The sequence below is a fragment of the Nothoprocta perdicaria genome, unplaced genomic scaffold (genome assembly GCF_003342845.1).
Source record: "Nothoprocta perdicaria isolate Ctin4 unplaced genomic scaffold, notPer1 scaffold_228, whole genome shotgun sequence".
In the NCBI taxonomy this organism is placed as follows: domain Eukaryota; kingdom Metazoa; phylum Chordata; class Aves; order Tinamiformes; family Tinamidae; genus Nothoprocta; species Nothoprocta perdicaria.
The window spans coordinates 204,939-217,333 of NW_020455450.1; the positions used below are offsets into that span (position 1 = coordinate 204,939).

Sequence of the window (12,395 nt, forward strand, 5' to 3'; positions counted from 1 at the left end):
GCAGGGATCACACTGCCTGCCAGTCCCCCCGCATCCCTGCAGTTGCTCACGCTGCCACGGGGACATTAAACCTTCAGCAGTTTGGATTTTGGTTCCCTGCCTGGAAAAACAGTAGGCGAAATAGTAAAACCTTAAACTCGAACATGTGTAAGTTATACATCTTATTTCCATTTTCAAGCAACGTTCCCTCAGCAAGACATGAGGAAAAAATTACCATCTGCCTCGGAGTATCTCGGCGGAGCATTTATCTCCCGGCCACGATAAGTGAATTGCAGTCATTTCTCCCTCCCCCTTGCTCCGATTAAGAAGCGAATTTGGTTAGTGTCCAAAGTTGGAAGCTGGACCCGCGGGGTGGGATGTGGAGCCGGGTCACAGCTCTCCCCCTTCGGAGAACGGTTTCCTCCCAGGCCATTTTGCTTCTGGCAGCCAAGCAGGGCGGCTGCGTGATTAAAGCGGGATCTAAACTCTGCTGGATATAGGCTCAATAGGCAGGTGTAAAACCACAGCGTTAGGTGCTCATATATGGGTGCCTTTTATCTGGTTTTCTTTTTATCTGGTCTCCCACGTATAAAGAAATTCCTCCAAACTTCCCACCTCCAGGGTATTTATCCTGTCGCTGCTCCTGTTCCTGTAACCCCAGTGTCTTCCTGGTGCAGCAGGGGTAAAAAGAGCCTAAAAGCACCCAGGGTGACATGTCATGTGTTTCCTTTCGCCTTCTAGGGAGTCCCCAGTCGACTGCAGCGTGAACAAATGCAGCAAACTGGTCGGAGCAGGAACGGAGTCCAACCCCATGAGCTACAGCACCTACATGGATGAGAAGAACGGGCCGCCCCCCAACATGACCACCAACGAGAGGAGAGTCATTGTCCCAGCAGGTACCACCCACGTCTATGAGTCTTATTTCCTCGCACTGTCTTAAATAAACCATTGAACAGATAGGGCTTGTTTATCTGCTCTTTGAGGATTCCTTTTTCCTTACAAACCATGTAAAAAGCAAGGAAAAGAAATCAGAGTTTCTGCCTAATTTGAATTTCCTTTATCTATGTTTTGACCTGGAATCAGAAGTGGATTATTGGCATTTTCCTTCCGAAAATTATTACAAGGGACCATTCCTGTCCACTTCCCTCTCTAGATTTGCTATTCCTATCTGCAATCTGATGTTGTCAGGGTACACCACATGCATTTGGACAGCCAAGGATGAGAGCTGCTGTGAGAGGCAACCTGTGAAGTCTGAACCTGGAAAGAGAGGGAGTCTTTCCCTTGCAAAGCTTCTACACACTAGGGATAAAAGCTGTTTTAGCCCGGGAACTTTCCAGCAAAGGAAACATTATGAGGCAAATCTTGGCCCAGTTTCAGTACCAAGGGTGCAGCTTTTCACCCAAAGTGCTGAGGGTTGTGGCTGATGGGAGCAGCTGAGCTGCTGGCAGAAAGAAATGTACTCGTGGAATTGAGCTCCGCTCTGTGATCACGGCTTGACCACGAACAGATGACAATCCCCAGGCATTTGTTTGCCATTTAGGATGAAAAGGAAAAGCCTGAACTGAATGTAGAGAAGGGAAGCCAATAAAAGATTGACAGCGAGTCTCAAAGTGCCGTTTAAGCCCTTGTTAGGACTGGCCTAGAGATGCTGGCTAAGCTGACTGGTGACAGGGGATGTTTTCAGCATCAGCCTTGCCTGGAAAGGGGTTTGGTGATACCAACTAGGCATTAAAACCCAAGCTAAAAATATTCAAGGAGGAACATTTATCTGCTCTTCACCGTACTGTTTAGGCATAAGGTATAAAACCTCTTGGAAGGAAAATGAAAAAAAGGGGCTTTTCTCCTCGTTGAGCACCCCCAAATCAAAACCCTGAGGTATAACAGTGATTTACCAGGCTCTGGAAGGCAATAATGAACATCATCCCAGATCTCTGGCTGCAGCAGACGAGGCCCAAATTATCCAAGGAAGGCACTTGGCAATTTTAATGCAATCCAGAGTAAAGATTTATAGCACATTAGGGTGAAGATAGGCAAGAACAATGTCACAATAGGCTTGCAGAAATAATAATAATGAGAGAGATCATTCGGTGTCTTTTCCAGTGATAAATAGGCTTAATGGAAATCTGCAATTCAAAAATCATTGTTCGAAAGGAGACCACAAGTTCATTCTGCCCCCTAAATGTTGTGTTTTAGAAAACAAGGCAAATAACTCTCCCAATTAAACAAAAGAACCCTCCCTTGATGCTTGCATTATAAAATTTGTGGCTTTTTGCCAGCGCTTAGAAAGCAGAATTCAAATTGACTAGTGCTGAATGTTAAAGGAAATTCATCCTCAGCTTTGCAGCAGCTCCAGGTACCTGCTCCTTGTCCCAGCTGCTTCGGGATCTGAAGTGTTCGGGCTTTCTCGTGACGTTCCCGCTGCAAGAGACAGATCAGACGCAGACTTCCCAAAATTAAGCCTGACTTTATAGCCCTCCCCGAATGCAATGGAACAGGAATCCGCCGCTTCCATGTTCAAACGGGCTGCTGGGCGAGCAGGAGCACAGGAAACATCTGAGCGGGCAGATAGGCTCTGCGAAAGCGCCTCTCCGCCAGCGGTATCGCGGCACAAATTCCTGCCCGCGCGCCCTGATCTGACGCGCTTTTCAGGGTGATTTCTTTTTTTAGCCCCTGATGCAGCAAACCGTCACCGCGGGGGCTGAAAGCCCAGCCGGGTTCAATCTCCCCCTTTTACGTCACCGCCAGCCATAAAGATTCCGCAGCTGGAATTCTGCTGACAGCCGATAATGCTGCGTGAGACGGTTTAAATCCACGATGCCCTCCGAGAGCGGCGTTGGTTTTGCAGGGCCCGCCGAGGTAGAGTTGGGTTCTTGGCAGCAGGGTGACCAAATGTGACTCAGATCCATGGCAAGCTGCTCTGCTTAAGCTTATTTTTTTTTTTCCAGAGTCCCTTTGCTGACCAGAAATCCCGCCAGGCTCCAACTTTTAAATGCCATCTGTTGGGATTTTGCAATGCGCTCGCGAAGGCCGGGGTGACTTACACAGCACTGAGGTCATTAGACCTCACTGAGGTCATGTAGCCTTGTGGTGGCAAACGTACCCCTTTCAAAGGCATGAGTTTGTTTTTGGAAGCTCTCTGCAAGGAGGGAGAAGTCACATTTAATGCTAGCGAGGTTGCTCCTGAGCAGTAGGTTTAAGATTCCGGCAGGTGGGAGACTGTGGAGTGAAGCTACCGTGCCAGGAAGCCTGTGAGATCCCTTGGGTCCTCTTGTAACACACGTCTTGCTCATGCTATGAGCAATCATGCTATGATTGGGCTTCAACGAGTGCTACGGGCGTGAGGTTGATGTATAGCCCTTCCTATGTGCTCCTTTGCCAGATCCCACCCTATGGACGCAGGACCACGTGCGGCAGTGGCTGGAATGGGCTATAAAGGAGTACGGATTAATGGAGATCGACGCCTCCCTCTTCCAGAACATGGACGGCAAGGAGCTCTGCAAGATGAACAAGGACGACTTCCTCCGAACAACCACCCTCTACAACACCGAGGTGCTGCTGTCTCACCTCAGTTACCTCAGGGAAAGTAAGTCCTGCCCCGACACCAGGCCTTCCTACCACGAGGCTGGAGCTCCCCTTGGAGCGGAGACAGCAGCAGGGATGGGGAACACCAGGGAGAAAGGCCAGGAGAAGAGAAAGCCAAGACGGAAGGAGTGAGAACCTTGTGCAAAAGTTGCTGTGCAGCTTGGGTGGAGCTGGTGGTGCTAGAAGATAGCAGGGAGGTGAAGAAGGGAGCGGGATTCTTAAGAAGATTAGATAGGCTGGTCGATAATGAAAACAGCTGTGGCTATATGATAAAAGCACATAACACTGCCGTGATGATTAAACCAAATATTAACTGATGGGTCACAGGCAAATTGTTCCATAACCTAATTCTCCCATCCCTGAGTGATTTCCCAAGTAGACCTGAAGCCGACGTGGTGCAAAGAGTCTGGTACTCAAAGAACAACAAGTTATGCTAAAGCTCTTTATTCCCATGTTGATAGCTTCCGAGTCCGGAGTGCTGGAGCTAAGTCCCACACGTTCCCAAATGTTTTCCTTTCAGGCCTTCAGGCTTTGGAATAGCTAAGGTTTCAAGTGAACCCGTTTTTATTTGGGGACCAGCAAATCAGGGGAAGGTGCCATAGCACAAAGGAGGGGAGAGAAAGCCAAATATTTTTTCCACTGGGAAATCACATCAGGAAATAAAAGCAGCTTAAGATGCCTCCATCTGGCCAGTGCAATAAAGCAGCAAGACAGCATTTATTTTGGGTGGGTTTTCAAAAATATTCAGCACGGGTCTCTCCCTCTGTCAAAATCAGTGGGAATTTTGCAGATTACGATGGGAGAAGAGTTAGATCCCAGATGGGTGCCTCTGTAAGCCCCACCTTTATTTTGTTAGGGAAGCGGAGCCAAGGAAATGATTCACAACAAAAACTGAATTGCTGGCTTTGAATGGGTTTTGTCCCTTGTAAGTGCACACACAAAAAATATTCTTGTCCAAAATAATCTGCGAATTTCATCCCGTGTCATCAGCAAAGAGCTCCCAGCTCACAGAACACTTCTAGATGATCTCAGATGCAAACAGCTTTCTAAGGCTAGCACGCAGAATTACACTTTTTTGAGGGAAAATACTAGAGAATTTGGGGAAGCCCAGCTGCCTATGGCTGGGAATAAGAGTGTGGTTGGGATTAATTACTGGAGAAGAACCTTGCGCTTCATTAGCAAGGCCGGTGTTTCCAGAAAGCGCCGATTTTAGCTCCGCTCCCCCCGACCCCATGGGGGGCAGGAGGGGGAACAAGCACAACAAGAACGCTGAGCTCCGCCAGCGTTTTGCCCAAAACCGAGCAGAGCGGGGCAAGCAGCAGCCTGGCCTCTGTCTGTCTGCGTCTCTCCGTCCCGCGCTGTCTCGCCGGCTTTCTCTCCTTCCCTCCCTCGCTGCAACCCCCTTAATAGGAAACACATTTCCCTTTCTGCGGTGTTCCCACCAGAAACCTCAGACTGGCGGGCAAAGGTGAGAACTTGGAGCAATTAAACCGGGGGAGGCGCCAGCCCTTTCCAGCGGGCTCGGGCTGCATTTTTGCACAGCGAGGAGCTCTAGGTTGCTCTTGCAGGCGCGTTCCCGCAGCCCCCCTCTCCCGAGCCAGCCAGGAGGCATTTGCAGCCTATTTAGTCATAGCAAGCTGCATTGCTGAATTCCCCAGCACTTGCCTGGCTGGCTGGGCCGAGCCGGGCTGGGCTGAGCTCATACTGACCTGAGAAGGAGCGAGCAGAGGGCAGGAGATGCTGCAGATACTCCGACGTGCACCGTGTGTTTCCAGCACCTTCCAGCGCACATCCTTGTGCACTTCTCATCCATGCCCATCCGCTGCCGCGCTCCAGTTTCCAGCATCAGGTCCCGGGATCCGCTGCAAATGTCACGGCCTGATGCGGTGGGAACCTGTGTGGAAAGCGAGCCCGCAAGATTAGGCAGGGTAAACACAGATAACTAGACAGCCATGAAATGGGTATTACATGCTGGCTTCCAAGAGCTCCCAGGGCCTCTTCCTCCGCTTCCAGAGGTGTTTGCAGGGGAATCCAAGGGAAATGCTTGGAAAGGAACATTTTTGCTGTAACAGTGCAAAGCAGAAGCGCTTCCAGTGGGCTTTCCGTTGCGTTCTGCTGCTGTTGTGTTGCAAAGCCCTCCTGCACCACGCAAGCCACTGTCAAACCCCACAGACCATAAAGATGCTGGAATGCTGATGAGATTTGTGCTCCTGGAAGCCCCAACCCAAGCCCGTGCCACTAAAAATGTTCACATGGGTGTTGCTCCAAGAGGAGATGTCCCTATTGCAGCCACCGAGAGCAGGGAGCTTCTTCCTGGGGCTGCAATCCTGCCCGTGCCACAGTGATCTCGACACTGCTGGGGCAAGTGCAGCTGCAGGGACGGGGGCAACTGGGAGCCCAGTTGCTTGCAGAGATGCTCTTTACATCCCAGCAAATGGCAGACTGCACTCAAACTTTAATAATTCCTTTTCTTTTAATTGCAGGCAGCTCGTTGCTGGCCTACAATACTCCATCCCACACAGAGGCTTCCTCACGTCTCGCCACCAAAGAAGGTGAGTTTTATTTTGTACATAAATGTCCCGCTTTCCTGTGCGCTCGGTATGTTTTTGATTGGGTTAAAAGTGGACTTTTAATAGCTTTGGCATGAAAATGTCATGGTCTCTTATGGATGGACAACGGGGTTTAAATGGAGGGATCCACATTGATCCTCATATCCATGTAGGTTTTGCCATCCCAAACTGTTGCCTAAGATAAAGATTTGCCAGTTTTAAGCTTAGGTATTACTCAGCTGGTGAACTGATTGCAGGCGTTTGATTGCTTGAATTTTAGGTGAAATACATAAATCTCAGAAAGTATAAATCTAAGATGCTGCATATAGCAAGGCCTGAGACACTATTTCTCTCTAAGCGAGTGTGTCATTGAGCAGGATAAAATTTTCTCACCATAAATTCCATAAAAATCTTCAGAAACAATTCAAGAATCCGGCAGATAGGTTTAAGGAGCACAGAAGACCACACTTATCTTTTTGACACTTCAATTTTGGAACGTTCTGACTTTTCAAATCACAGTTGGTTCCCAAATTTAACATGTTTATCACAGAATCATTAAGGTTGGAAGGGACCTCTAGAGATCATTAAGTCCAACCCCCCTGCTCCACCTAGAGCATGGGGCACATGGTAAACTTAAAAGACTCAAAAAGAATGTAATCTCTTCAATTGACACAAAATAATGTTTTTTAGAGTTTTCTTTTAGAGTTGCTGTGATTTTTAGGAAGTGCATTGAGTAAAACCGTGCTCCTCCGAGGCTCTTTTATACCCTTTATCTTGGCAAGTAGGGCCTAGAATCACTCGAACGAAGAGAAATTCGAAGGAAGAAAATGCTTCCCACCCATCCCTGCAATTTTTCCTGCCCTTGAGAGTGTTTCTTTAGCTCAGCAGATCGAGCCTGGCCTTCGATTTGTGTCACTTGGGCACCTTTCCATTACATGGGGCGTTCCTCACGTGCCCATAAAGACCAAACACCCCCACTCTGCCTTCCCTTCTGCAATGCCAGCTGTCCATGAGAGCCACAAGGACTCAACACACTCTTGTGGGAGACCTAAAACTGCCTTCACAGCACCAGCCAAGACCATGAATTTCGACAACCGCCACCCGAAACATATTCCTTCTGCTCTCACGTAGGTAGAGTCCTTCTGTGGGGCTCCAAGCACTCGTTCCTGGCCGAGCTCCTTTGCTCCTCAGCCCCATAAACACTCAGGAGTTGGGTCTTTAGCGTCACTGGCACAAATTGTCTTCAGCTGCCTTTGAGGAAGAAGCTGCTCTAATGAAAATCACCAGTGTTTTTTGGCCGCAGCGTCGTTTTCTGGCAAACGAAGCGGGGCCGCTCGCGTTGCTGAATAGAAAGATTCGTGTCCCGCTCCCGGGGCTCCGCTGGAAAGATGGTCTGTTCCCTTCTCCTTGCCTGTTTGGAGGGATGACTGACCCGCTGCAGGGTCTGGAGCCGCGGGAGGAGGCTTGGAGACCACAGGATCTGCCCAGGAAAATCCCGTGGGATTTACAGTCGTGCTTAAGTAGGTCACCGTAGGGAGATGGGAAGTTCTTCACACACGAGAGCAGTGCACATGCGCCAAGATCTAATCAAATACAAGTCCATTTTGCTGCTCTTCTCCTGGACGGGAGCTCAGAACTCCCTCCTCTTACCCCGACAGCTTCTTTAAAATCAGCAAGAATTTGCTGCCCGCTTGGGACCCCTCCACCCTGCCCGACCTGGCGGCAAGCGGGGTCCAGTGGCTTTGGGGCCGGGCGGGAAGCGGGGAAGAGAGCCCAGAAGCACCATTCCCACAGGGAAAGAGCCTCAGATTCCTACCTAAAACTCTTCCTGTGGAAGAGAGGTTTTTCAGATCCGAGAAGCTGTCACTGCAAAGACACTGCCCAGTCTCAGTAAAACTGGCTCGGCTGTCGCCAAGGCTCCACAGCCCCCCACTCGTGTTCACAATTTCCTATGCTTTTGCTCATGGTATTTGTGTCCAGAATTGCCTGTGCATTTGTGTGCCTGGTGAGGAAACAGCCCCGGTCCGTATTTAACTCGGGAGCAGCAAGAAGGGAGGTTTCTTGCTGCAACTGTGTGGCCAAAGCCGGGATTTATGATCGCAGCAGAGACAGTAGCTGCAGCGCTGGGGTTTTGCTTTTTTCCCTTTCTTTCTCTCTCTCTCTTTTTTTAATTGTTTTCCTTTGAAATTCCAGAGTTAGTGTTTTGTCTGCTTTCTCCCTGACCCTCTTCAGAGGCGGCCGTGTGTTTTTTCACCAGAAAAACCGGGAACAAAGAAGCGTTGTCTTCGAGCTGTAGCAGGCAGGAAACCCAACTCACAAGGGATCCCGCCGAGCCAGCGCTGTCCCAGAGCAGACTCCAGTTCTCTGAATTCAACCTGACAGCTTGTCTGGAGCACTTTCTAAGTAACCATTATCCTTTCCTTTTCTCCCGGCAAAAAAAGAGCTATTATTTTTTTGCCGAGGGTGCTCTGCGAGCCGCGTTATTGCACGTGGGCGTGCGGCTTACGCGCTCGCCCGGAGCGCTCGGGCTCCTTCCTAAAGGGGTGAATTTCCTCCTCGGGAATGAGCTCGGGAATGAGCAAGCGGGCGCCAGCCGGGGCACCTGCCCTCGGAGCTAGAGGGGCCTGGGAAGGGGCTAAAATCCATAGGTTTGGGGCCATGCTCTACAGGAAGGTCCCTACCTAACGTGTCCGGGAGGCTCCGCAAAGGGCAGCGGAGCCCAAACCACAGCACGTCCAGCAGGAAGGATCCCAGAGATCCTGTCGCCCCTTTCCAACTTCCAGCCTGATTCGCATCCCTCAGATCCGTAGGGGCCAGTCCTGACTGGAAAGAAGATACCCCCGTTCCCTAAACCACATTAGCCATGGACTCCGGGCTCTTTCCAAGTAGGGAAGACGGGATATACAGGTTGGATGGGCTACATGGTCTGTTCCGACGCTGGGAAAGGCACTTTGTCTGGAAAAGGCAGCTCGAGCCTCAGAAAAGGGCATTCCTGCCCGTAAATAAATAAACTGCTATTTAACCTTCTTCCCCGTGAGCGTGAATGTCTGCAAAGCTGTGAGATCCTCAGTTGAAAGGTGCTGTGGAAGTGCAAAGCGTTATTAATATCCTTTACCTTCCTCATAATAGAGTATACATTCATTCGGGGGAATTTCTGGACATAAACCAGACAGCTGCAGAATGACATTTCTTGAAAGCATCGATGATTTATTTTGTGCTCTTTAATTCCAGTTTGCATTGAACACACATTCGTCACAGGGCCCTTGTTCCACTGGGCCTTTTAAGTCCAAACCAGGCTTAGGGACCTCATCCTTAACCGGTATAAATTGGCCCCTACCTTCCCTGCAGCTATTTGCTGATTTACACCAGAATTGGACCTTGGGACAAATCTTTTAATTGGATTTCCACAGCCCGGCAAAGTTTTGGTGTAAAATCCAAGTGGTTTTAAGGACAGATAAGACTCCCCCTGTAAGGAGCCGTCTGGCTGCGTTTCTGCAGGGTCTCTTCGAGAGAAATTTGCACTAGGGGCATTTCAGGAGCGCTCCTGCTTATCTCTTCTCACCCTTGCAAGGTCCTGCTTGTAGCTATATCTCACCATGAGAGGACACGTGGGGCTGGCCCTATAGATGCCCACGCTCCAGAGGGGCAGGGAAGCACCGTTATTCCAGCTGTGCTTGGACCAGTGGCTCATCGGAGGGGCATTAAAGCTGGATCAAAGGAGAGCTGAGCCACATCTTTCACATTTTAAAACCTAAGATGTACCTAAAATAGAGCAGCCCATTTGGGGAGCCTTGGAGCGATTCAGGACTCGAGCGTGACTGGGAAAGGTTTGGCCAAATCCACCTGGACAACCAGGATTAGCTCCTTGAAAAGCCCAAGCAGCCCCAGCAACCTACACTCGGCCGGATTATATTAGTAAAGAAAACCCTCGGGAGCTGCATTTTACACTCTTGATTTCTGTTACGACGCTGCGAGCAAAGCGGGGTCCTCCTCTGTGCCAAAGCTTCTCCACCTGGAGGAGGAGGAGGAAGAGGAAGAGAAGGAGGAGGAGGAGGAGGATCATCTCTCCAGATGCTGCCCCATCTGCTTTCTCCAGACACACTCATGCATCTCAATCAGCCAGCCTGTTTGTAGCGGTTATTACTCTATTTTCTAACTCCTACGCACCAAAAAGCAGAGAAAAATGAAAATTAGCGAAGTCAATTCTGCTGCTTTGCAGAAAGGGCTTCTTCCCCTCAATCTGGAAAGATTTTTTCTGTTGGAAAACTGTTATCTTCACTCTTAGCAAAGGCTCCCCATCCAAACACCATTTTGCCCTGCAATTACATAATGGGAAAACAATTTTTCATGGAGACAGCGCAGCGGCTCCATCAGCCTCTCGATCTGTGGAAACCTCCGAGCTTTCCTCTTTCTCGCCCCGCTTCCGAGCGGCTTTTTGCTATTTTTCCATGCCCTCCGCACTAAAACACTTCTCCAAACAGTTCCCGAATAGCCCCGGGCAAAGAAATCCCTGGGGAGAAATGAAAAGCGGCCGCAAAGGGGACACGGGACAAGCGGCTCCTCGAGGCCTCGTCCGCTCGGGACCCAACTCCAGCACCCGCGTGATGGGTGCCCGGCACCCAAACACACCATCCAGGCAATAAGGGCCCTGGTACCTGGTGCCCAGCTGCTCTATTTGCAGCGGAGCTTGAGGTTTCTTGTAAAAAAGAGCAAAAAGGAAAAGGAAAAAAAGGAAAATGAAAATAGCAGCGGGTGCACGAAGCGAGCGCCGGTTTCCCCCGCTCTGCTCTCTTCCCTCCTCCTCTTTCTCTGCCCTCTGTTTTCCTTTCCGTGCCGAGGCTGTAATTTCAAAGCCGAAGCGGCTTTCCCAGAGCCCAGGAATGCGCCAGCGCCCGCCCAGTTTTCCATGGGGAGCAGCGTGGCCGGGGGGCTGCTTTGGAGGCCGCGTGGGCCTCTGTTAAGGGGTGCCAAGCTTGAGCCCTGCCCAAAACGTCCCCTCTCGTGTGGGGAAACCGGGCCCAAACCACCGCATTTGCAGCCACTTCTAGCAATAATACATATATATATATTAAAAAAATACCATATATACCATATATAAAATACCAAGCCGGGTGGTCAAGGAGCCAAGCGAGGTTCTTGCAGTTCTGCATGGAAAAGTTGATGCCAACCCCTCTGTGCCTGTTCTCTTCTGTCATGAGGTCCCTCCTATGAGGCATCCCTCCTAATATGAATTCTGGCCTCTCCCCAAGTAAGTCATCCCAAGGGGAATCGTGAATTCCGCAAGGAAAGATCCAAATGAGACCGGGGGAGAAGACGGGCTTGGCTGGCTTGTGTTACGAGCACCAGAATGGTGCAAGAGCTGGGGACGGCCAGTGAAGAAGCTAAAAATATGTTATGAAAAGCAAAACATCGACACGAGTCCTTCTCCAGCTGGAGCTTGGGCAGAGTCTGAGGGCTTCTTGCTATTGAAAATCATTCCAATATGAAAGAAGGTCAAAATGTATACATTACTTTTTTTTCCCAGTTTTCTGCTCAAAACATGGGGGTAAATATATACATAAAGTTATAACAAGAGATGGAAAATGAGTAAAATGTCTATGTAGTATTTTTCCTTGCCTGGCCCACATGCTTTTTCATGGATTTTTAACAAGGATCCAGTGAGATCTCAAAAATAGCGGCTTTTAGCATGGGAAAACATTTCCCATCCCAATCTCTGTGTTATTCCTGTGTATTTCTCTCTGTCCCTTCCTTCTTTTCTGTCCCCATACGTAGAAGACCTTTCTGTGTTTTCACAGGTCCTCCTGTTGCAGGGACGCAAAACGTGACCAAGACAACGGACCAGCAGCGGCCCCAACCAGGTACCTGTTGTGTCCCCGCTGCATTTCCTAAGGATTTCTATCCGTATGGGGGAATAAAGGGAATAAACTTGCCAAGCAGCAGTGATCCTGAGCAGAGGAGGGAGTTCTTGGAGCAGCGAGCCGAAGGGGACCATGCAGTGACAGCAGTTGTCCCCAATGGAGCCCCATCTTCTGCAGGGGGAACATCTGCAGACAGGACCTTCCTTGGCATCAGAGCAGCCCGGACACCACGAGCAAATCCTGCTTTGTGGAAAAGGCTCATGGAAAGCTCAATGCCACCTTCCCTGCTTTGCACAGCTGCTTTCGAGCCTTCCCTTTCTTTTTTGGAGGATGTTGGTTCTTTTGGCATGGATCCAATCCGCGAGTCAATGCTGTAGATGCAAATCACCAGGAAAAGAGAGAGGAGCAACGAGAAGGGTAGAGATCA

At 49.8% G+C, this 12,395-nt stretch overlaps 1 protein-coding gene across 1 annotated transcript in view; it reads left to right on the forward strand.

Annotated features, from left to right (window-relative positions):
* FLI1 (Fli-1 proto-oncogene, ETS transcription factor) overlaps positions 1 to 12,395 on the forward strand; it is a 39,910-nt gene that overhangs the window by 24,296 nt on the left and 3,219 nt on the right. The window contains exons 3-6 of the mRNA XM_026039317.1: positions 721 to 875; positions 3,359 to 3,562; positions 6,045 to 6,113; positions 11,906 to 11,968. Coding sequence (XP_025895102.1) covers positions 721 to 875; positions 3,359 to 3,562; positions 6,045 to 6,113; positions 11,906 to 11,968 — 491 coding nt within the window. The remainder of the gene's footprint in view (positions 1 to 720; positions 876 to 3,358; positions 3,563 to 6,044; positions 6,114 to 11,905; positions 11,969 to 12,395) is intronic.